The sequence below is a fragment of the Myodes glareolus genome, chromosome 12 (assembly GCF_982192425.1).
Source record: "Myodes glareolus chromosome 12, mMyoGla1.1, whole genome shotgun sequence".
NCBI lineage: Eukaryota > Metazoa > Chordata > Mammalia > Rodentia > Cricetidae > Myodes > Myodes glareolus.
In genome coordinates, this window is record NC_142037.1 from 35,647,095 (window position 1) to 35,671,226 (window position 24,132).

At 39.7% G+C, this 24,132-nt stretch overlaps 1 protein-coding gene and 1 long non-coding RNA gene across 4 annotated transcripts in view; one reads left to right on the forward strand and one right to left on the reverse strand.

Moving 5' to 3' along the window:
• Ppp3cc (protein phosphatase 3 catalytic subunit gamma) overlaps positions 1-24,132 on the reverse strand; it is a 72,969-nt gene that overhangs the window by 29,988 nt on the left and 18,849 nt on the right. For all 3 annotated transcript variants that reach the window (XM_048421826.3, XM_048421824.3, XM_087912205.1), the window contains exons 2-5: positions 19,094-19,291; positions 18,445-18,569; positions 7,730-7,841; positions 133-278 (exon numbers count right to left, since the gene is read on the reverse strand). In XM_048421826.3, coding sequence (XP_048277783.2) covers positions 133-278; positions 7,730-7,841; positions 18,445-18,569; positions 19,094-19,291 — 581 coding nt within the window. The remainder of the gene's footprint in view (positions 1-132; positions 279-7,729; positions 7,842-18,444; positions 18,570-19,093; positions 19,292-24,132) is intronic.
• Positions 277-4,755, forward strand: LOC125392071 (uncharacterized). The gene is made up of 3 exons (XR_007229384.2): positions 277-416; positions 3,327-3,413; positions 4,557-4,755. It is a non-coding gene; the product is annotated as an uncharacterized LOC125392071 (long non-coding RNA).

Here is a 24,132-nt window from a genome sequence, read left to right on the forward strand (position 1 = left end):
ATTTCAGTTATATTATATGATATATATATATATATATATATATATATATATATATATATATATATAAATTGGCTGGGATAAAGAACAGAAATGTAACAACATCCTCTGTAAAAACAACGAACGATTACTTACTTTCCTTATGTCATCTAAACAAGTGATTTCAGGTGACATTCCTCCGTGCACACAGAGAAACTGCTGGTTTAAGAGAGCAGCGAGAGGAAGACAGTCGAATGTGTTCATACACGCTTCGTACACCAGTTCTGAATACTTAATCCGACCTACCGAAAGAGGACACAGTCAAAGGATGAACCATATTACACCCACAGGCCCTGAGTCAGAAAGGGAGGCCACTGGTTCCAGGCAAGTCTGAAGATTCCATCCATGAGAACATGTCTTTCAAGAGCTGCAGACAAGGGGTAACGACTTCCTTCCCTTTCTAAGTATGTCCCTGGATTAACTTTCTAGCTCTGTAGCCCTGGAAACCTGAAAATGCAGCTGGCTGCCAGCTGTCAATTATTAGGCAGCATCATATTTCCTGATGGGAGGCTACGGCTTTGGACTCCTCTGAGGGTCCTTCTAGGAAACTCAGATTCTGCCAGTAAAGTTTTTATGATCCATGGGGCTTCTAAGATAGAGTGGTTCCCTGTTCCACCCATGTGGAATTGTCCCCACAGTACTGAGAACTATTTCTGTATCAGAAACCTTTCTTCTCATTTTGTTCTATTCTTTTTAAAAGCTTTATTACTTTTATGTGCATGAATGTTTTGCCTGTGGGTATGCACACATATGCATTGAGTGCATGCTGGTGCCTCAGGAGACCAACAGAGGGCACCAGATCCCCTGGAATTGGAGTCGAGGAGAGTTGTGAGCTGCTATGTGGGTGCTCGGAACTGAACCTGTGTCCTCTGCAAGTTTTTAAACCACTGAGTCATTTCTCCAGCTCTTTCTTTTCTGATCATTACTTTAGAGATGTGTAAGTAAATTATTATTATCCTAGTTTATGTAAAAATGTTTGGATTATTGAACTAGTTTGTATTTTTTAATTTATTATTTTGTTGTTGTTTTGAGACAGTTTCTCTGTGTAATCTTGGCTGTCCTGGAACTCCCTCTGTAAACCAGGCTGGCTTCTAACTCAGAGATCCACCTGCCTCTGCCTCCTGAGTGCTGGGATTAAAAGCATGTGCTATCACTGCCTGATTATTTTTGTACCTTCTTATAATTACTTCCTTACACTGATATTTCAAAAGTAGATCCAGATGTGAGTATAACATCTGTTCAAAATAAAAGCAAACAAAAAATCATTAATAAATGGTCAGTACTGGACATTTACTCCTAAAAGCCCAAAGGCAGATTCCCTTTGTTTCCATCGAAAGAAATTCCTTTAATTAAAAGAATCCTAACTCTGAGAGGCACAGGATGTCATGCTGTACACCACCATCTAGTTCTGGTAACTTGCTTTTCACCCTTGCAACGACTTGGGAAACGTCCTTAGCTTACTTCCAAACAGATGCCAGATCTGGGGAGAGCCATTTTAAAATCAAAACAAGAGCCCCAAAGCCAAATTAGGTGAACAGAAATTTATGGTGCATTAATATCTGATTAAAATAAGAAGCAATATGTTACTTTTTTCTCCCCCTGAGGGATTAGACTAGAGACAGTATCTATAACCCTATCTTGTCATATCTTCCTAATTTTATCTAATGCATACATATCTGTAAGTGTATAGTGGGTATACATATACATAGTGATCATAATATATATCAATGAGCTAAGCGTTTTGACCCAGCACAGTAGTCACTAAATTATCTGTGACCTCTTTCAGTTTGGATCTCAGACCTGTCAGATTTTAGCCTGGAATCTTGGACAAATGTCTTCATTTCAAGTGCTATGGTTTTCCCAACTATCTAATGGAAGTGATAATCCTTACAAGTAATGCTGCTGTAAGGATTGAAGAGCACTCACACGTGTAAAGTGTATTCACGCCTGGCACACAATGGTTGTAACTGTGAGTGTTAACTGACCACCTTGATAGAATCTCTATGAAGTAGGTACCATTTCTATGTTCACTTAAAAGCCGAGAAGGCAGCTGGAGAGGTGTTCAGCTGTTAAGAGCATTGGATGACCTGGCATAAAACCAGAGTTCAGTCCTCCACACCCACATGTCAGCTCACAACTGTCACAGCTGTCTATAACCCCAGGTTAATGAAACAGCTCTGGGTCAGACGCCATTCAAAAATAAATAAAAACAGCTCTAAGGTTACATAGCACCTGACAAGTGACAAGAGAACAAGTGATCAAGTACTGAAAAGAAGTTCTAGAAGGATGCATGGCTGTAGGAAAGAGATTTTAATGACGAGAGATCCACAGGCGAGAAAACATAACATCTCACTATGTGAAAAGGAAGGTACACAGGGGCTGGAGAGCTGGCTCAGCAGTAAAGGCACTCATTGCTCTTGCAGAGGACCGGGGCTCAGTTCCCAGCACCCACATGGCGACTCACAACCACCTATAACTCCAGTTCCAGGGCATCTGATACCCTCTTCTGACCTCTGAGAGCACCAGGCATGTATGTGGTACACAGACATACAAACAAATACAGATATAGATATGAACACAATTAAATAAAAGGGGAGGGAACTGGGCCCAGTGCCCAGAACTGCAAGCACGTTAAGCATCCTCACAAACTCTTCCTAATCAGTGCAGAAATTGGAACCCAAGGCCTTGAGAATGCTAGGCAAGTGTTCTACCAAACGATTACCTCTTCAGTTTGTGAACTTTCAACATGAGGTCTTGCCATGAAGCTCAGGATGGCTAGAACTAGCAGCCTCCAGAGTGCTGGGATTACTGATATGTGCCACCCATTCTTTTTAAGTTCAAATTAAACAGAATCTAAATACCCAAATTTATAATTCCTGAAGGTCAAATTAGCTGATTCAAGAGTTTTATTTTCATGAAAAATTAATGTCTATACTGTAGGCTAACTTGTCTAAAATAAAAGAGAACTAATCACAACCTCAGGGCCACATTTAAACAAGTTTTAACTGTTGCCGATAATGCAACAGGACAGAACAACATTTTATATGTAATTAAAAGGTCTTATAGCCCAATCTGACCTTAACTCGCCTCCTAAACGCTGGGATTACAGGCCTGCATCACCCATGGCCAGTAGTAAAACAAAATTTTAAAAGAATTCTAGGAAGAGTTTTTAGAGTCAGCATTACTTATAAGTCTATCCACTGAGCATTATTTCCTTAACTTTTATTTGCATTCACTAAAGATTCCTCCTGTCTGTCTTTCCCCTCTGTCCCCTCCCATCCCCACTACAGATGTGCTGCTGCTTCCTGTGCTGGGATTAAAGGTGTGCACTGTGCCAAGCCAACTGAATTTTCTAGCCTAGCTGAAAAATTATGAGGGTAAGGTAAACTTTTGTCATTCTTATAAGAGCAGCTTAGTAATTAAAAAAAAACAAACTATACAGCATTTGACTTTATGGATATGCCATAATCTAACCAGGTCAAACTGCTACTCTAAATAGTGTTGCAATAAACAGTATTTATTCTTTAAAAGTCTGTTATAACAGTACTGTTTTCATTAGGAAAGTACAGGAATTTCTGGGACTTGTCAGTAAGCAATCAAATAAAAATAAAACAGTTCATAAAACAACAGACTAATCTGCTTGAGAAATCTGGACCCAGAACTATGAGACGGGATCAATACACAAGGCTTCTTGCTTTCTAAGTACATAACAATAAAAAGACAATAAAAAATTAACTGTTAGCCAGGCATGGTAACACATGCCTGTAATCTCAGAAGGATGAGGCAGAGGCTCACTGAGAGTTTGAAGCCAGCAGGGTAGCCTAATAAGCCCCTATCTTGAAACCACATCTCCAGCTGAGCAGGGTGGTGCACACTCAGGAGGCAGAGGCAGGTGGATCTCTGTGAGCCAAGGCCAGCCTTGAACTAACTAGTTCTAGGACAGCCAAGGCCACACAAAGAAACCCTGACTCAAACAAAGCAAAACAAATAAAAAAAAAAAAGGCATCTCTCCCAGCCAAGCAGTGGTGGTGCACACCTTTAATCCCAGAGGTAGGTGGATCTCTGTGAATTCAAGGCCAGCCTGGTCTGAGCTACACAGAGAAATCCTGTCTCAAAAACAAAACAAAACAAAAATTCAATCTCCCATTATAACTAAGAAAGAGTGTAATGCAGGCCTAGTGACACAAGCCTGTAACCCCAGCTAGCTAAGAAATACAAGGGCAATCTGTGGAACTTAGACTCTGTCTCAAAGTAAAAAGTAAAAATAGCACTGTTTCAAAAAAAAAGAAAAAATCGCAAATATTGATATGAGACAAGAAAAGCTTCTGCCCACACTCCTTAAAAAAGCAACAAGCCTGCAGCTGCACGCTCTGCAACTGATGTCACTTAACATTAATTACACGGTTCTGATCCTAAAAGCCTCAGTAGCCCATAGGCAAGATCAGCTTATCAGTGAACACCCATGAAACACACACATGCTCTTTCCTTATATAGGAATAACATTTATATTTTTATTTTAGTGTGTATGCTGGCTCCAAGATTTGTTTGCATCTTGCATGCAGCATTAGAATGAAACGGGAGATACTATACAGGAGAATACGTTACTGGGCTGGAGTATAGCTAGAAGCACTCTGAAAGCAAATAGAGACACGAGGTAAGAAATTCTGGGCAAATAAGATGCTTAAAGCATTTCCTGAACCTACTGTTCTATCTTCTAAAAATAGTCAGAACCAATTATGGAGCCAGTTATGCTGATTGCAAAAGAAATCTATTTCACTCTCCAGCACCAAAGTCCACAAAAGAACAAAAACTTGAGCTTTAAAGGAGCGAATAGGTGGGGAAATTACAGTAGATGTCCCTTAAAAATCAAACCAAACAAAAAGCCTGAGCCTAGGTCTAATGAACTGCTGTGCATAGCCTGGGCAATGCAGAGGACTCTCTGTCAAAGTCAAAACCACAACACCCACAGCACTCAGAACAGGATACCCACAGGCAATTTTCTTGCCACCCACTTAATTCTAAGTACCAGCAGCTGACTTCCATCAAGTATATTCCAGGGCCTTTGTCAGTTGTTTTATACATATTTAATTTTCTAGGCAAAAAGAGTAATGTTTTAGAGAAACTGCAAAGTATTTCAAAATCTTAAAGGTTAGATGAAGGGGACAAACAGAGAGTAAAGAGTTTTCAGACACTGGCACAGTATTCTTTTATTTCTTTGACATTGTCTATGCACGTGCACCTATATACATAATATCAAAATGTGGAAGTCAGAGGACAACTTTCAAGGAATCGATTCTCTGTTTCCTGGGGACTGAACTCAGGTCGTCAGGCTTAGGAGCAAGTGCTCAGCCATCTCACCGCCCTACAGTCATTCTTATTCAAATGCATCCAGCCGAGTTACTAGAAGTGCTTCAAAACCTATTCATGAGCCAGTGCAATGGCTTAGAGGACACAGCACTTGTTGCTGAGCCTATACCTGGATTCAATCTTCAGGACTCACACAGTCGAAAGGAGAGAATCGACTCAAGGGCCTCCACATAAGCCAGGGCATGTTCATCCTATGCACATACACAAAATTTAAAAATTCAATGTTAAAAATATTTATTTACAGTGCTGAGGATTGAACTCAGGGCCTTTCACATACTCTACCACTGAAGTATACCCCAGCCTTAAAACACACACACACACACACACACACACACACACACACACACACACACACACAAAAAAAGGCTTTAAGAGCCAGGAGTGGAGGCACACGTCTACTCGAGAGACTGACAGATAGCCTGTCTATATAGGGAGTTTGAGGCCATCAAGGACTACATAGCAAGATCACATCTTTAAGAAAGCAAAAAAATTAAAAAGCCCTTCAAATAAAGGTCCCCAACTGAGCAATTTTTAAATTAGCAGCTTAAAAAATTATAAAAATAGTACATAATGATAGCAAAAATTAATTCAAATAGTACTGGATAAAGAATATTAAAATAAGACCTTCTGACTCAGCACTAGTGCCAGTTTCTTCTGCACACAGTGTGCACGGTCAGCAAACGGCTTCTCTCAGCTAACAGCACACACAGCTCCCTTAATATTTAAGTAGTGGCCTAGCATTGCTTTAAAAATATTTTGGGGGCCAGAAAGATGACTCAGCAGGTAAAGTACTTTCTGTGCAACCCTGAGGGCCTGAGCTCAATCCTGGGAACCCACATAAAGGTAGAAGGAAAGACTGCACTCCACAAAAATATTCTTCTGTCAGCCAAACTCCCACACACCCCTCTAATACTAATATATTGTATTTAATCAGCCCTTTATTGACAAATAATGATTTTTGATGTTATAATTAACAGTGGAATAAACATCCTCATGAAGCAGATATCTTACTGGTTTTCATCCATCTTCCTTGTACTGGGCAAACTGTAACATGACTTCCAACGGCTTCCACTTGGTATAATCATCCACCTTTTTTGAGTCCATGGAAACTCTGCCCATGAGGAGCCTCACTGTTACACTTCATGAGACGGCAAAGGGGAGATTCTCCTGGATGGCCATGGCCTAAGCATGCCGAACCTTTAAAGAGCAGAGGCTTCCCCCAGCTAACTGACAATAGAAGTCAGAGACTCATTCAGGGTGGGCCAGAAGAAAGCCAACATCTACACTAGGAACTATCCATAGGAATCATATATCAAAAACCTGAAAGCAACTTAAAACTGAGAGTGACCCCCAGTTGGGAGCTAGCTGGAAAATACAGACTTTAATCCACAGTTGCAGAACTCCAAATACCTAGTGAACTCAGAGGAAGACACAGTCCTTACAACATCATGACCTCAGCTGAGCAAAACTCAACAGAATTCAGACTTCTGACCCTGCTAAATATGACAAGACACATGTGTGAGCTTACTAACATACAGTCTGCATGGTAAATTATGACAAGTCAAAATACCGAGAAAAGGGAATGTATATCTGTAATCTTCACAAGTATTGCGAAATTGATGTCTAAATACCTGACACCAATTCAAATACCTACCAAGAGTAAATCTAAGTTGATAACTTCCTGGTCATTATGGTCTAATGGTATCTTTATTTCAGAAAGTTTCTGGGGCTGGAATGATCTGAAGATCCTGTATTTGTAACAGAATTTAGTGTCTGACCAAATCTGTTGTTGTTGTTTAAGAGAGAATTTCATAGAGCCCAAATTGACCTTGAATTCACCATGTAGCCAAGGCTGGCCCTGAATGCCTTAATCTTCTTTCCTTCACCTCTCAAGTACTGGGATTACAGACATGAACACTAAACCTGGCTTACTATTTCTTTTAATAACTCTGACCTTTCCTTTCAGGCTCTCCTGGGAGGAAGGCTGCCATTATAACCACCCCATGTCCAATACAGGACACTACTGGCAACAAGACTCAGTATGAACACACAGTAAAGTGACATGTGGGTGTTGAATAAGCTCATTCTCTGATAACAGTGTAGGAGTATCCAATTTTTCTTCTTCATTATCTTTTAAACAAGGCCTCACTCTATAGCCCAAGTTGGCTTCAACTTTGTGGTAGTCCTACTGCTTCAGCCTCCCAAGTGTTGAGTTACAGGCGAGAGACATCAAGCCTCACTTACTATTTTTATTTAGAAGGTCTGATCTTAAGTGCGCATGGCAGCACATGAAACAACTAAACAGTCCCTGGAGATGCATACTTACATTCCTGTTTGAAGGTGAAGTACTCTGTGAGATGCCTGCATTCATGATTTCCTCGAAGCAGAAACAATGTTCTAGGATAGTTAATCTTTAAACTCCATAAATACAGCACACACTAGGAGACACAAAGGAGACACAAATGTTCTTCATGACCACAACAGTACATAAAGACCATTTAAATTGAAACGGCGTGCTCTATGGTATAGCTCACTGAAAGTCCCAAACTGAAAAATGCAATCTTCTAGCTTTTGCAAGTTACTCTTAAAGTTGGTAGAATAAGCAGTCTTCATAAAAATCTCCCCTAAATATTTAAACACTGAGAACTCTCTGGGCATAGCTACCCACATACACACCATAGTCCTAAAATCTGCATCATTATTTTATAGTGGAAAAAAACTAGGACTAGGAACAAGGCAAGATTATTAACTGTCACCCTTCAATGTTACAATAAAGGTGTTATAATTAGACACATGAGATCAAGTAAAGGCTTCAGAATGGGTAGGGAAAAGTGTAAAGTATCATTATGTGCAGATGATATAACTGTATAACTGAAGAAAAATGGAAAAACCAATGATAAAAGCAGCATAAATAATAGAATTCAGCAAAATAGGATATACATTTGAATACATAAATAAACAAGCTTTTATATAAAAGTATGAAATGAGTAACATGGTATAAAAATTTCATTTAAAGCCAGGCAGTGGTAGCACATGCCTTGGCACTCGCCTTTAACCCCAGCACTCAGAAGGCAGACACAGGTGGATTTCTGTGAGTTCCAGCCAGCCTGATCTATAGAGCAAGTTCCAGGACAGTCAGGGATACAGAGAAACCCTGTCTTGAAAAACACACAAAAAAATAAAAATTATAAAACTAAAAAGTTATATTTAGAACAGCAACAAAAAGGCTAGGGATATAATATAGCTCAGTTGGTAGAATATCTCCTTAGCATGCACAAGGTCCTGAGTTCAAATCCCAGCACCCATAAACAAAACATAATGCCCCACACCCATAATACTAGAACTTGAGGAGTGGAAGCAGAAGAATCTGTGAGGAACCAGTAGTTAAGGTCAACCTTGGCTACACAGTAAACTGAAGCAACTTAAGCTATGTGACACATTGTCTCAAAAAAAAAAAGAAACAATGTTCTGAGTCAGACCTGGAAGTACAGACCTTACATCCCTGTACTCAGGCAAAAAAGATCATGAATTCAAGGCTAGGTCAGATAACATTAAGGAGTTCTAGACCAGCCTGGTTACATAATAAAACCTAAGTTCATTAAAAATAAAATAAAGAAACTGTGCCCTACCATATGCCACAATACAGCAGTATTTTATCACAGTCCAGAAATGGATCCAAGTTCACAGGACAGATGTCTACAGTAAAAGTGGCATCTCAAGTCATCGGGTGAAAGCTGTGCATGGTGGCCATGACTGCAACCCCAGCACTGAGTAGGCTAAAGAGGAAGACTGCCTTCAATTGGAGGCTAGCCTGTGCTACAGTATACAATCTTGTCTCACAAAAACAGAAAAATAAAATAAGATCACTGGGGTAATGATGAGCTTTTAAATAAACATCTCTGGGGTCGGACGCCATTTCAAAAGAATAAAAACAGCTCTAAGGTTACATAGCACCCAACAAGTGACAAGAGAACAAGTGATCAAGTATTGAAAAGAAGTTCTAGAAGGATGCATGGCTATAGGAAAGAGATTTTAATGACGAGAGATCCACAGGCGAGAAAACATAGCATCTCATTATGTGAAAAGGAAGGTACACAGGGGCTGGAGAGCTGGCTCGGCAGTAAAGGCACTCATTGCTCTTGCAGAGGACCGGGGCTCAGTTCCCAGCACCCACATGGCGACTCACAACCACCTATAACTCCAGTTTCAGGGCATCTGATACCCTCTTCTGACCTCTGGGATACCAGGCACATACATGGTGCACACATATACATACTCGTCAACACTAATATACATAAAATAAATAGATCTAAAAACAAAGAAAAAATACACGGTAAAGACAATACAGCAAAAACTGACAAAACTACATTATTAACTTAACTCTTGACTCATTTTTAAGTCATGCATTTTCACCAATATAAAAATATATACACATGCTACAACATTGTCATAGCAAAATACTAGCAATAACATATACATATACACACACTAAGCAACACCATGACACTATAAAAAAAATGAGAAAGAACTGTGTAAACTGTTTTGTCTGTTACTGGTATCTCTTATCCATATCACAGACATTATCAAATTCCAAAATCTGCAATACTCCAAAATCTGAAACTTTCTGAGGGCCAACATGATACTCCAAAAGATCTGACTTTGGAGCATTTCAGATCTTACTTCTGGATGAGGGATGCTCCACTGGTAAAGTCTATGCAAATGCTTTAATACCCAAAAACTTCGCAATAGAAAACCTATCTGGTCTCAAGCTTTTCAGACACAGGACTCAGACTATATTATGACTCCTAACTGGGGTCTCTGCTGTCCTTAGGCTCTAGAGTCAGTCACTATATAACAGAGTAATTGCTCTAAGACATAAACATGGCTATGCTACTCCCCTCAAAGTCCCCCAAAACATTAAAATAAGGGCAATTGAAATAACAACCCAGTGGCTTCATAACACATTCAGAACAAACCTAAACTCCCCGGCTAGGCTTACAAGGTCAGCCAGCACCTAAGCTCTGTCTGTCTCCCGCTACACCTCCACATCCCAATGCCTGTACTCACCACCCTAGCCTTGTTATCATCGGGGCTGTTCCTGCCAATAAGCTTTCACAGTGGCTATGCTCTCTGCGTAGAACGGACTTCCCATTTCTCTACACTAACTCTCAAGATCATTCCAGTTTCTACCCAAAGGTTACTGTTTCTGAAAGTCTTGCCCTGACCGATTCATCTAAATTAGTTGTTCCTATTTCCCTTTATCCTTTTATTCTGACTTCATCTTCACGGATAATAAACAAACAATATGCTCCTACACCTCAATAGAAAATCAAGAACTTAACTTTTAAGGATTTGATTTAAGGAAAAGTCAGATGTGCTATTAAAGATGTATTAATGTGAGGTGACCAGTGGGTAAAAGAGCTTGCTGTGTAAGTCTGGTGACCTGAGTTCAATCTGGAGAACTTACATTAAGGTGAAAGGACATAACAAACTCCACAAAGTTGTTCTCTGACCTCTACAAGTACACAGTAGCATGCATACCCACCCACCCCACCCCCATATAGTAATTTTTTAAATTAAAGATATATTCAACAAGACACTAGTTTCAGCAATGTACAGAACAAACTGGAAAATGAGCTTGTACCACTTTCAGTGCAATGATACAAAATTTAATTAACTGGGCCTGAGAGATAACCCTGGGGGCTAAGGAATTTGCTGCCTAGCCCAACAACCTGAGTTCAATTCTTGGGATCCACATAGTGGAAAGAACTGATTCCTACAAGTTGTCCTTTGGCCTCTATAGGCATGTATGTAAACACACACACACACAAACACACACGGACACGGACACGGACACAGTCACAAAGCCATTTAACATTCTCAGAAGGGAGGACAGATGGTTAAAGTTAAAACCTTCCTTTTTTTTAAACAGAAAAAGGGAAATGGTGTGGGAAGTCCTTCTGGATATGTGTTACTTTTATTGGTTAATGAATAAAGAAGCTGCTTTCAACCAATATAGGCTTAGCAAAATATAGCCAGGCTGGAAAAGATATAGAGAGAGTAGGTGGAGTCAGTGAGAAGCCATGGAGCCACCACAGGAGACAGATGCCTCCACCAGAGCCCACTGAAACTTTGCCAGTAGGCCATGACTTCATGGTGATGCACAGATTAATGGAGACGGGTTAGTTTACGATATAAGAGCTAGCTAGAAATACACTTAAGCTATTGGCCAAATAGTATTGCAGATAACATAGTTTCTGTGTGATTGTTTCTGGTCTGATTGGCCAAGAACAAACAAATAGCCTCTGCATACAGGGGACAGATGTGTGGTGATGGTCTCAGCACTGTCACAGAGAGACCAGCCCCTCTCCTGCTATTCATCAGTCTGTGACTCACAGAGGTCTGCTTTTCACCCTTAGTCCCACCTCACAGTCATCACAGTCAGGAATTGGCTGCCTCAGGACACACCTCCAAGTTTGAAATGATAGGGTGGGTAGATGTCCAAAGGCTTTACCCTGTACCCACAGCACAGGGAAGACAAACACAGAGGAAACAGGATTTCAAAGTCACCTTGGCTTCACAGTGAATTCGAGGCCAGTCTGGACTTTCTGAGATTGTGTATCAAACAAAGTAAAACAAACCTCAAAGTTTTAACTTTTCCAGAGCCTTTTTATATAGAAAGATGTCCATAAAACAGACCAGCAAACAGAAACAAGAACAGTGCCAGAAAGCTATCTCTATGATAGTGGGCAGAAGAAGCCTTTGCTTGTCCCTTACAGATGGCAGGAAATAGATTTGCCTTAACAAGTTCAGACCAACCAGAAGTTGTTCCCCAGCCTGGGATAAAAGCCGTCCTTCTTAAATCTGAAATTCTCCTTACAATTCCAGTTCTACTTTTTGGAACAAAACAGGGGTTTTGTTACTAAGGAGAAAGTAGGAAAAGGTGCTAAGCAACCTTCCATAAGCCTATTTATCCAATACTAAAGGAACAGTAAAAAATAAATTATGACATTTGTGCCATTAATTATATGCCTTTGCAGAAAAATTCAGGACAAAATGCTTCTAGTATGAAATTGAATGGAAAAGACTACAAAAGGAATACTCATGATAGTTGAATTTCTTTTTTAAAATGCATACAAGGGACTGGAAAGATGGCTCAGCAGTTAAGAGCACTCCCTTCTCTTGCAGATTCAGTTCCCAGCCTCCCTATGGTGGCTTACAGCCATCTGTAACTCCAGTCCCAGGAGTCTGACTCCCTCTTCTGGTTTCTGTGGGCATTTACACACACGCAGTACACACACGTAGGTAAAATACCCATACTCATAAATAAATAAATTAAATCTTAAAAAAGGACTTGCAATATTAGAAAATATATATAAAAGATTATAACAACGACAACAAAAGGCCGAGGCAAAGGGAGTAGCTCAGTAGTACAATAGATAGCTGTGGTGTGTGTGAGGGACTGGATTTCCTCTCCAGCTCCAGAAGAAAAATGAAAAATAAAAAGTCAGTGACTTGAGAGACACCGCTCTTCAGAGAACACGAGTTCACCTTGCAGCTCAAAACTGCCTGTAACTCTAGCTCCAAGGAATCTGAAACCCTCTTCCACCCCACAGGCACTTGTACACAGTGGCATAAGCTCCCTCCCTCCCTCCCTCCCTCTCTCTCAATGCACAAAAACACACAAATTAATTTTTTTAAATAAAATAAAAATTAGAACATTTTGAATCATGTGTTCATGTTCATCGAGGTATGACATGTGCATGTAAGGGGTCAGAATTTTTGGAGCTGGGTTATAGGCTGTTGTGAGCCACCTGACATGGGTGCTGGGAACAGAACTCTGGTCCTCTGCAAGAGCAGTACAAGCTCTGAACCACAAAGAGATTTTTCTAGCCACTAAAATAAAAATTTTAAAGATAGTACCCTAAAAATAAAAGTCACATAGTGGTTTATGCTATGCTCCCAGCACTTGGGAGGTGGAGACATACACATAACAAGTTTGGGGCTTTGGCTATATAAGATGCTATCTCAAAAAACTGGGAGGGGTGGTAGCTGGAGAGATGGCTCAGCAGTCAAGAGCATTTATTGCTCTTCTAGAGGACCTGAGTTTAGTTTCCAGGACCCACACATGGAGGTCCACATCCTCCTAGAGCTCCAGCTCCAAGGATCTGATTGTTGCCTTTTGACATCCTCTGGCAACAGGCATGTACTTAATTACATTCAGGCAACATTTATACACATAAAATAAAAGTAAATAAAATCTTAAAAAGGAAAGCAATTAAATCACCACTATACCTAAAGCCTTCAATTCAAGTTATTAAAAAAAATCAGGTTAAAAACCCATCAAATAACAAAGTCAAACACAAACTACAATTTGTTAATATTCATTCACCCACCTGGGTGCTTATTATATATCAGGAGACTAGACTATCTCTCTAAGATTCATTTTTATTATTTTTAATTATGTGTGTATGTGTATGCCTGTATATAAGTATAAGCACATGAGGGCAGGTGTCCAAAGAAGAGTTATTTGGATCCCCTGGAGTTGGAGTTATAGGCAGTTATAAGCTGCCTGATATGTGTGTTGAGAGTCAAACTTGGGTCCTCTACAAAAACATTACATGCTTTTACCCACTAAGCCACCTTACAAGCCCTCTGGGTAAGGTCTTAATAAGAAGATTACTACTTCTAAAGACAGGAACACTTCTACTCTACAGAAAGACCCGTTCAACAAGGGAACCTTTTGCTAGCTCCTCCAGAATATCATTCTTATTTTTTCTGTGTGAAGATGGGGATGCTAGGCAAGTGTTCTAGTGCTGAGTGACATCTTGATTTTATCTCTACAGCCTGCTATAAAGTTGGTACTCAGAAACTTATTAATAAAGGAGGGGAAAAGCATGTAACACAAAGTTTCCCAAAATGGCAAATAGGTGTAGTGGTATTTCAATTGTATCCTAATAAATAAAGACTTCCTGAAGATCTCAGAGTAAAACAGTCCCACTGGTCAGCCTTACAGACCACGTTATAGTAACCTTTAATCCTAGCAGTCACAGTGACACACACCTTTAATCCCAGTAGCCATACTAAATGCCATAGAAACTGGGTGGTTCATGCCTTTAATCCCAGCCCTAGAGAGGATTATAAAAAGGGAGGAGACAGCTCTTAACACACAGTGTCATTCTGAGATCCTTGGAGGCAGAATCGCCATTTGAGACTGAGGTCGAGGTAAAAGCCTGGCTGGCTGCTTTGCTTTTCACATCTTCAGGCTGAACCCCAATTTCTGACCCTGAGTTTTTATTAATCGTGCTTCATATAGGCACAAAGTTCATTATGAATTTTAAAATGTAATTTATTAATTGTATCAATGAATTGAAACTATTTTAAAACCAGGATCTAGAGCCAGAGGAGGGCATATGCCTGTAGTTCCAGCTATTTGGGAGGCTGAAGCAGAAATTCAACACCAACCTGATTTACACAGCAAGCTTTAGGACAGCCAAGGCTACAAAGAGAAAACACATCTCAAAAGAAAGAAAAACCCTACTTGGGTAACATAAAGACACCTGCCTCTAAAACAAAACGAAAGCTCAAGGACTGGGATGTTGCTCAGTGTTAGAATTCATGCTGGGTTTAATTCCTAGTACCTAAATTAAAAAAAAAAATTAAAGCTTTAAAAGCCTATTTTTTTTATATTTATTTATTATGTATACAATAGTCTGTATGAGGCCAGAAGAGGGCACCAGACCTCATTACAGATGGTTTTGAGCTACCATGTGGTTGCCAGGAATTGAATTCAGGACCTTTGGAAGAGCAGGCAATGCTCTTAACCACTGAGCCATCTCCCCAGTCCTTAAAAGCCTATTTTTAAATTATATAAGTGATAGCAATAAATAATTAGAAAATATTTTGTCGCATTTAAAGTTTTATTTTTTAAAATTATGCACCTATCTGTTCTGTGTGCATGAGACCAGGTGCCCAAAGAGGCCAGACATCTCCTCTTTCCTAGAGCAAGAGTTAAAGATGGTTGTGATCCACAAGCAGATGTGGGCGCTAGGAAATGAACTCAGGTGCTTTGCAAAAGCAGTCTGTTCTTAACAACTGAGCTATCTTCCCAGCCCCAGTATTTACGTCTAACACATTGTTCCAGGGAATAGGAATGTAGCTCAGTTGGTGGAGCATTTCCCCAGCATGCACAAAGTCCAGTGTTCCATCTTCAGCACTACATAAATATCAAGGAAGCATGACACGGAAGGATCAGAAGTTCAAGGTCATCCTCAGCTATATAGCAAGTTTGAGTCCAGTCTAAGACACATGAAACACTGCTTAAATAAAAACAAAAACAACAAAAATGCATTTCATTAAGTAAAACAATGAATAACTGAAAACATTCCGTATTCTTTCCTTCTGTCTCTTAAATCATTTCATGTTAACAAACACATAAAGAAAAACCCAGTGTGCCTTTTAAACACCCACCCTTTTGGCCACTACCTATTGAGATGATGTTCTGGCAAAAGGAAGGCTTTCAAGGACAAAGTCTAGAAGTATGACCTCCACTCATCCCAGTACCTAGTTAGAGGACATTTGTGAGTCACTGAAAGCAGGAAAAGGCACAGCAGTGAGATGGACTTACTGTCTTAATCTATAGCATCAACCCTTGTCCTTCTCAATCTGACACTAAATGAATTTGAGGCAATAGCAAACAAAACTAAACTTTTTGGACTTAGAATGTCTACTCCCGCCCCCTTTTGCAGACCTGAGGATTAAACTCAGGGCCTTGTGCATGCTAGGCAAGCACTGTGCCACTGAACTGCATCCCTAGCTCCCTACACTGCCATTTAACTGAAGAGTAAAATAAAAATACCTTGTTTTTCATTCTTCCTGGGACTTTAGAAATGGCTCTTCTTTGAACACTGGGGTAAGACAGACAAATTATATTTAAGAACAACGCTATGCTGGGATTAAAGGTGTGTATTACCATCACCAGGACAGAGGCAGAATTCTAATACATATTGAGTCTAAATGCTATTAGCAAATGAGATTCTGCATTTTATTTTTGGATTTTTTTTTCTTTACAGAGAAGCTCATGCAACCCAGGCTGGAATCAAACTCATTTATGTAGCTGAGGATGACTTTGATCTCAGATGTAGGTAGATTTCTGTCAGTTGGAGGCCAGCCTGGTCTACACAGAAAGTTCTATGAAGGTCAAGGCTACACAGAGAAACACTGTCTCAAAAAACAAAACAAACAAAAACAAAAACAAAAAAGAATTCTGGCTCTGCAAATTACAAGAAAAATCAAACAAGTTCTTACTTAAATTACTGAGTTTTTTTTAATGTATAAGATTAATGCTTTAAATAAAATTAGATGCAATGCTACAAAGGAATATATATGATATCTTATTTTCTAAATAATAAAGTTGCTTTTGTAATAAAATTAACATTTTGGAACCAAATGTGTCGAATTTAGTATAAAGGTTTCTTTGGATTGTTTCTGCTTCTGTCTCCTAGATGGCAACATTGTAATCTTAAGATATCGAATACTCTGTGCAATTCTATGAGAAATAGACTTTACTTGTGATTGTTATCTATATTTTGTGAAATAATGGCATAACATAACCTTCAGTATCTGATATACTACCCTTTTCTGTTTTAAGCTAATACCTGTATGGCTGCTAACAGTGAATAAAGGTGCAGGTGGTCTCTGAGTCCGTCTACAATGTATGTATTTAGAGTAACTGTGCTCTTTCTGCAACTAGGTTACATTGCTGCAAAAATGTAAAATGTCATAAATCAAATACTTTAAAAGAGTTTCCTAGAAATAGCTTTATTCTAGATTCCGTAACATTAAAATCCTTTTTATCAATGAAGTTCTTCCCTGCTCGTTTACCCTCGCTTTGTTTTCTTAATAAAACTTCTCAGAATTTAAAAACAACAACAACAAAAAAGAACAAAGCTATGAGAAGAAGGAGGAGGAGGAGGAAGAGGTGGAGGAGGAGGAGGAAGAGGAAGAAGAACAAGAAGAACAAGAAGAAGAAGAACAAGAAGAACAAGAACAAGAAGAACAAGAACATTTCTCTACCAGAAGCAACCTAGTGCAGCAAAATTCTCACATTGTGAAGAGCAGACAGCCTAAAGACACCACAACACTATAGAATCTGTCGTCTAGTGTTCTTTCTGGGCCGTATTATAAACTTAACTATGAAGACTTCTTCAAAAGGATCCTTTACTTGTAAAGCCACAGATACACATCAAGCCGGGTGGCAGTGGTGCACACCTTTAATCCCAGCACTTGGGAGGCAGAGGCAGGTGGATCTCTGTGAGTTTGAGACCAGGTCTACAAGAGATAGTTCCAGGACAGCTCCAAAGACACAGAGAAACCCTGTCTCAAAAAAAAAAAAAAAACCCACAACAACAACAACAACAACAAAAAAAAAAACCCAAATACACATCAAACATGAATGTGCTATAACTGCAAGGTACTCAAGCATTTGAATTAGGGCCTAAAATAATTTTATGTTTACATACAAAAGCATATAATTGTTTTTAATTCTGCTCATGTTCCCATCACTTACTTCTTAAAATATATAAAGGAATTCAGTTTTTATTAGCTCCACCTCATGTTTTGCCTTCCAAAGAACATACTGTCTGCCATGTGCAACAGGACCAGAAATCCCTCCAGTAAGGAATTCCCAATTCCAAGTTCTCAGAGGAAGGCAACCTAAGAGTCAACTACAATCTTATAATTAAGGTTAGCTAATCCAGACACTGTTTAGCATGAAAAGTTATGTATGTGCCTTCTATATAGCCCAGACAGCATCTTCAAAGAGGAAAACTTAGCAAATACTTATTTTCAAAATTAGCAGGTTAAAAAAAGAACAGATTTTTTTAAAAAAAAAAAAACAATTCTCTATTAGCTAACTGTCAAATGTAAGAAAGTGGATAAATTCTACCAGTGTTCACATCTTAAGCTGCTCTATAGATGGATGGAAAGCAGATCTTAGTAGAAGGTGGTACAATAGGGGCAGCAGAGCCAAGGTAATCTTACCTCTATACTGAAATAGCCTCTGTCCACATAGTCACCCAGAAAGAGGTAGCGAGTAGTACTAGGTGATCCCCCAACTTCAAACAACTTCATCAGGTCAAAGAATTGTCCATGAATATCACCACACACTTCATAAGAAAGACAACAGGTAAAAATTATAAATTAGAAGGAAAACGACATTAGAGCAACAGGGACCAAATGTAACTTTTAATTTAATCACTTTGGCTTTTGACTAGACTTCAGTACTAAATATTACACAGTTAGGAGGTACTTTTTTAAAAAAAGATTTATTATTTTTAAGTGTGTGTGTGTGTGTGTGTGTGTGTGCGCGCGCGCGTGCACATGTTTCTGTCTGTGTAGGGGTATGTACATAAGTGCAGATGTCCACAGAGGCCAGAGGTGTGGGATTCTCCCTATAGCCGGAGTTACAGTGGTTGTGAACCACTAACAGATACCTGGAACGAAAATCTAGTCCTCTGCAAGAATAGTATGTTCTCTTAACCACCAAGCTTGAGCCTATAATGTTGGTTTTTAAGGAACAAAATCATTCTAACCAATGTCTAGACTGCTTTCAAAATTCCTAGAAATATTTATCACACTCCTTTTCTCAGGATGAGCACAGCTCTAAGGCCCACCTAGGCGCACTTCATACCCGTGACCGGGGCCTCCACTTCTATCATCGTCTTCTCCTGCCGCAGGATGGCGGCCCCGTCGTTGATTATCTTTAAGGCTACCTCCTCTTCTACCCGGCCCTCTTTGACCAAATGGTTTTTCAAAACATCCATTTTAGGTTTTCCATTCTCAAATACTTCCTTCAAAGTTAGCCGTTGGGTTGGAGGAAAGGGGACAGCTAAAAAGACAAAAAAAAAAAATTAAAATATTTAAAGGCACAGATAACAATCAAAAACCTACTTTTAAAAATAAACTAAACCTAATAAGCAATTCTAACTTCACAGTATTAGAATAATGTGAAAAAATTTCAAAATACTATATATCAGAATTGATAATTCTAATTTTAAAACAGTCACAGTTCAAATCATATCCTGTCTGTACATTTATTTCACACACACACACACTGAATAAATGAATGGGTAAATGAATGAATGAATGAATGTAACAATATAGGTTTTGATAAAGCAGATGACTGAAGATGTAGCTCAGTTGGTGGCGTGTTTCCCTTGAATGGACAAAGCCCTGGATTCAGACCCCAATATTACATAAAACAGGCTTTGTGGCCCCCACTTGTAATCCCATCACCTGGAATGCAGAGGCAGTTGGGACAGAAGTTTGTTGCAGGAGGGCCCGCTTGTTTGTCCCGGCTGCCCAGCTAGCTTAACCCTGAAATAACCACACAGAAACTGTATTAATTAAATTACTGCTTGGTCCATTAGCTCTAACTTCTTATTGGCTAACTCTTACATTTTAATTTAACCCATTTCTATTAATCTGTATATCAGCGCGAGGTCATGGCCTACCAGCAAAGTTTTGGCATGTTTGATTCTGGCAGCGGCTCCCTAGCATAGTCCTGACTCCGCTCTTTTTCCCCCTAGCATTCATTTTCGTCTTCTCCGCCTAACTAAGTTCTGTCCCACCAACAGGCCAAGGCACTTTCTTTCTTTATTAATGGTATTCAAGCATACAGAGGGAAATCCCACATCAGAAGTTCAAGGTCATCCTCAGAAACAAAGGGAGGTAATATAGGTCCTGTAGTCATTTAGTACTCATTCCCAATGTCTGTTCTAACATAACTTTAAACTATCAAGCAAACCTTTGGGCTGCATTAATTTAACAGTCTGCTAGCTTCCACCAACCCCAAAGCTAAGAATTTCATTCAGATAACATCTAAGATCTATAATCTTGTTGTAACCTGCTAACACGATGCCTTGATTTTGCAACTTTCTTCTCCAACTCCAAAAAGTCCACATAACCTCTTCGACATGAACACATTATTCAGAGTACAAAGGTTGATTTTGTCAATTTGGCAAGACTTAAAATCACTTAGAAGACAGACCTCTCAGTGTATCTGTGCTTCAAGAGGAGACTGGGGGGCGGGGGGAGGAAAGGGGGACAGACCATCCTCAAAGTCAGTGGCGCTCTCCAGCAGGAAAGTCAGGATAAAGCGGCCCAAGGAAAAGGTAGTCTGCAGCTGCCTTGCCCACCTGGCTACTGCCACCATCAGATTCCAGCTTCCTCAGCTTCCCAACACTGTCTCTTCCATTGGTACTACTAAGGCATCTAGCTTCATGGACTGAGCAGCTACCGAGTTCTCAGACTCTCCACCATACACATGGCCAACACCTATTACGTAAATCAACCTAATCTCCTATATGAAATCTCCTATAGCCCAGACTATATGAAAATTGATACTGAGAAGTGTGATTGTTACTATGGTTACTTGGCTGTGGGTATTTAGACCTCAAAACTGGTTTGCAAGAGTTTGGAGCTGTGAGCTACAGAGATCTAGAGTGCTGTATGCTGAGCTTTAATGCGGAATGTGGAAAATCTAAGTGTTGATAGAAATGTAGTCACTAATATCTCAGCTCTTGAGTTCTCAGAGAGAACTTAAGCAGGAACTGGCACTGCGACAGAGGATACAGTTTCTGGTCACAATACATTCTGGAGGAGAAAAATCTGGTTGTTTTCTTCCTGTGTCTTGAGAACTTTGAGTAAGGATGAATAAAAAGGTAATATACTAGAGTTGGAGAGATGGCTCAGTGGTTAAGAACACTTGCTGCTCTTGCAGAGAACCTGAGTTCAATTCCCAGCACCCACATCAGGTGTCTCACAACCATCTATAACTCCAGTTCCAGGGGATCTGATGCCTTCATTTGACTTCCAAGGGCACCAGGTATGCATGTGCACATAGACCTTTTTTTTTTTTTTAAAGGCAATATGCTAAGAATTTTCTAGAGGAGGAAATTCCAAGACAGATTAACATCCAGGCTACTGTTTACTGTTCTTAAATCTACAGTGAGAGAAGAAACATGAAAAAGTGCGTTCCTGCTGAGGAAGGAGTGATGTGAGATGCCCTTCTGTATGCTGTGAATATGTTTTATTATCACTGGTTAATAAAAAAGCTGATTTGGCCAATAGCCAGGCAGAATAGAGTCAGGTGGGAAATCCAAACAGATACAGGGAGAAGGGTGGAGACAGGGAGACACTATCCAGTAGACCAAGGTACCACATGCCAGAGCACCACTGGTAGGCCTCCGGCCACATAGCGATATGCAGATTAATAGAAATGAGTTGGTTAAGTTAGTTGTAAGAGCTAATAAGCCTGAGCTAATAGGCCAAAAAGTTTGTAATTAATATTAAGTCTCAGAGTGGTTATTTTTAAAAACGGCTACGGAACCAGGTGGGATGAAAAGCTTCTAGCTGCAAAAGAGTATGTTCAAAGTTGCAGACAAGGTGGTGCACACAAAGCAGCTGTAATTACTGTAAGAGATTAGCATCATTAAAGAGGAACCTTACAGTTTGCACTGGGACAACAGGAAAGATACTCAATAGCCCAACTTATAAAAATAGAAAATCTTTTGAAAGAAGAGGCTGAACTAAGAATGCAGCTGAAGAGGTTCCCCCTCAAAAGCAACCAGAGAAGTGTTTCCTAGTTCGGCCACAAAAGGGCACAGAATCTATGACTGCTGCAGGAGGGGACCAAACTGCAGTTGGAGCCGCCAGGAGAACACAGCAGCACCGTCCACACAGTGATGGTTTTGCAGTGAAGCAAACTTGAAGAGTGAGGAGACCTCGAGGCTTACAGCAGAGGTCAGAAAGCTTCTATCACTAGCGGCTTTCCCTCTGCTTCCTAACCAGACACAATGGGAGCAGCTGCCAGCTACGCTTCTGCCCCAGCTCCTGCTGCCATGTCTTCCTACTGTGGCACACTACAACCTCTACTGGGAGCCGAAATGAACCCTTCCTTCTTAAGTGGCTACTTGTCAGGTATCTGGTCACAGCAATGAGAAAAGTCAGACAGAAGCAACCTGGATCTTTATTTCTGGATCATGACCACCATATTTGACTCAGAACCAACTATCTCTTATTTCCTTTGAGGTGAGAGATGGATTTTATGTTAATGGTGGGCTAATACAGGAACTAAAATAACAACAACAACAATAATGTAAAGAGGCTACATTTAACAAAAATAAAATGCAAAAGTTTTGTAGGGGTTTAGGACAAAGGCCCTGACTTGAAGGTTTACAACAGAGCAGGTCTGGCCACCTGACCCCAAATGTCAACTCAAGACAGATCAGTGATGAAAGGCAGACAAGAGCTGCATTCCAAGGCCACATTAGGTCTTAGAGAAATGAGGAGGCGCTGTTTGCACAGCTGACAACACAGGCAAACTTGATCAGAGTCTGGTTGGTCATTATCTTGGTCTATCCTGCAAGATTCTGCTGGCTACAAGGAGGTCTTACTGCTTGAGGAGGGCAATAAAGTTCTCATCAGGAGATCATTCTTACATAAGAGAGCAGACTCAGTTCCCTTCACAGGGCAAGGCAACTGCTCCCACTTAGCACTTAGTGGAGTAGTGTCATCAGTGTGATCGTCTATAAAATTCTGAAATTAAAAAAAAGTATCTTAGATGTCTGTGTCTTCATTCTTGTATTTTACAGAGAGGTTAGGTAAATTTATGACTAATGAATTTTATATTAACAGCTTTTAAGTAATTAATATGTCCATGTGCAGAGCTGAGCAGGAATCTGACTTGAAGTTTAAGAATACAAAAAGAGACATACCAAACGAAATCAAAGATGCCAACACTTTCTGGCTTTAGTTATCAACTATGCACCTACAATGAACGGTTGGTGCTTTTTAGCAAAGCCAATCTTTTAAGTCCCTATACAAATTAGTTCAGATTCAAGAAGCTCAACACTGGTCCACGGCGCTTGGTGGAGCATGTGTGAGGCCCTGGGTTTGAGTTTCAACATTTAAAAAGTTAGAAAGAAGCAGAGTCAGGATGGCGAAAATAAATCCAGAGAGCACTTAGACTGAACACAGGGGAGAGGCTGGCACTTGTAACACTGTGTGCTCTGGGCTCAGACCTTTAGTTGTGCAAAATCAAACTATCCAAAGAGGAAGACTTAAAGAAATATGAAGCCATGCTTTTGAAATTAGATAATTAGGGTGATTTCCTGCATAAGTTTCCATTAAACACACACACACACACACACACACACACACTAATGCAGATAGCTCTGAGCTGAAGCAAGGCTGTATTGATAAACTTGTTAGTTAATGCTTTCCAGCTAATATGTGTCAGGTCACCTCTTAAGCCCTCCTCTTTCTTACTTGTTTATTTTGGATTTTGGCTGTGCTGGGGATCAGTTCAAGGCCTTGTTCTTGTTAGAACTGCCTCTATTGATGAGCTACTTTTTCCAGACCTACAGTTTTGTTTTGTTCTTAATCATCTTTATTTACGTGTATATACTTTGACTCATTTTGAAATTCGTTTTAACAAAACTGACTACAAAGAAATTAAAGTTTTTTTGAAAATAGAAATGTTTCTTTATGAAAACTGTGTATCATAATTTATCCAAACATTTTCTTACTGTTGGATAGACTATTTCAAAAATTTTTTACTTATTGTTACAGATTATATTACTATGAACATTCTCTTAATTTTACTTATTGTTACAGATTTACATTGCTATGAACATCCTTGGTTTGTTGTTGTTTTTGAAAAGCATC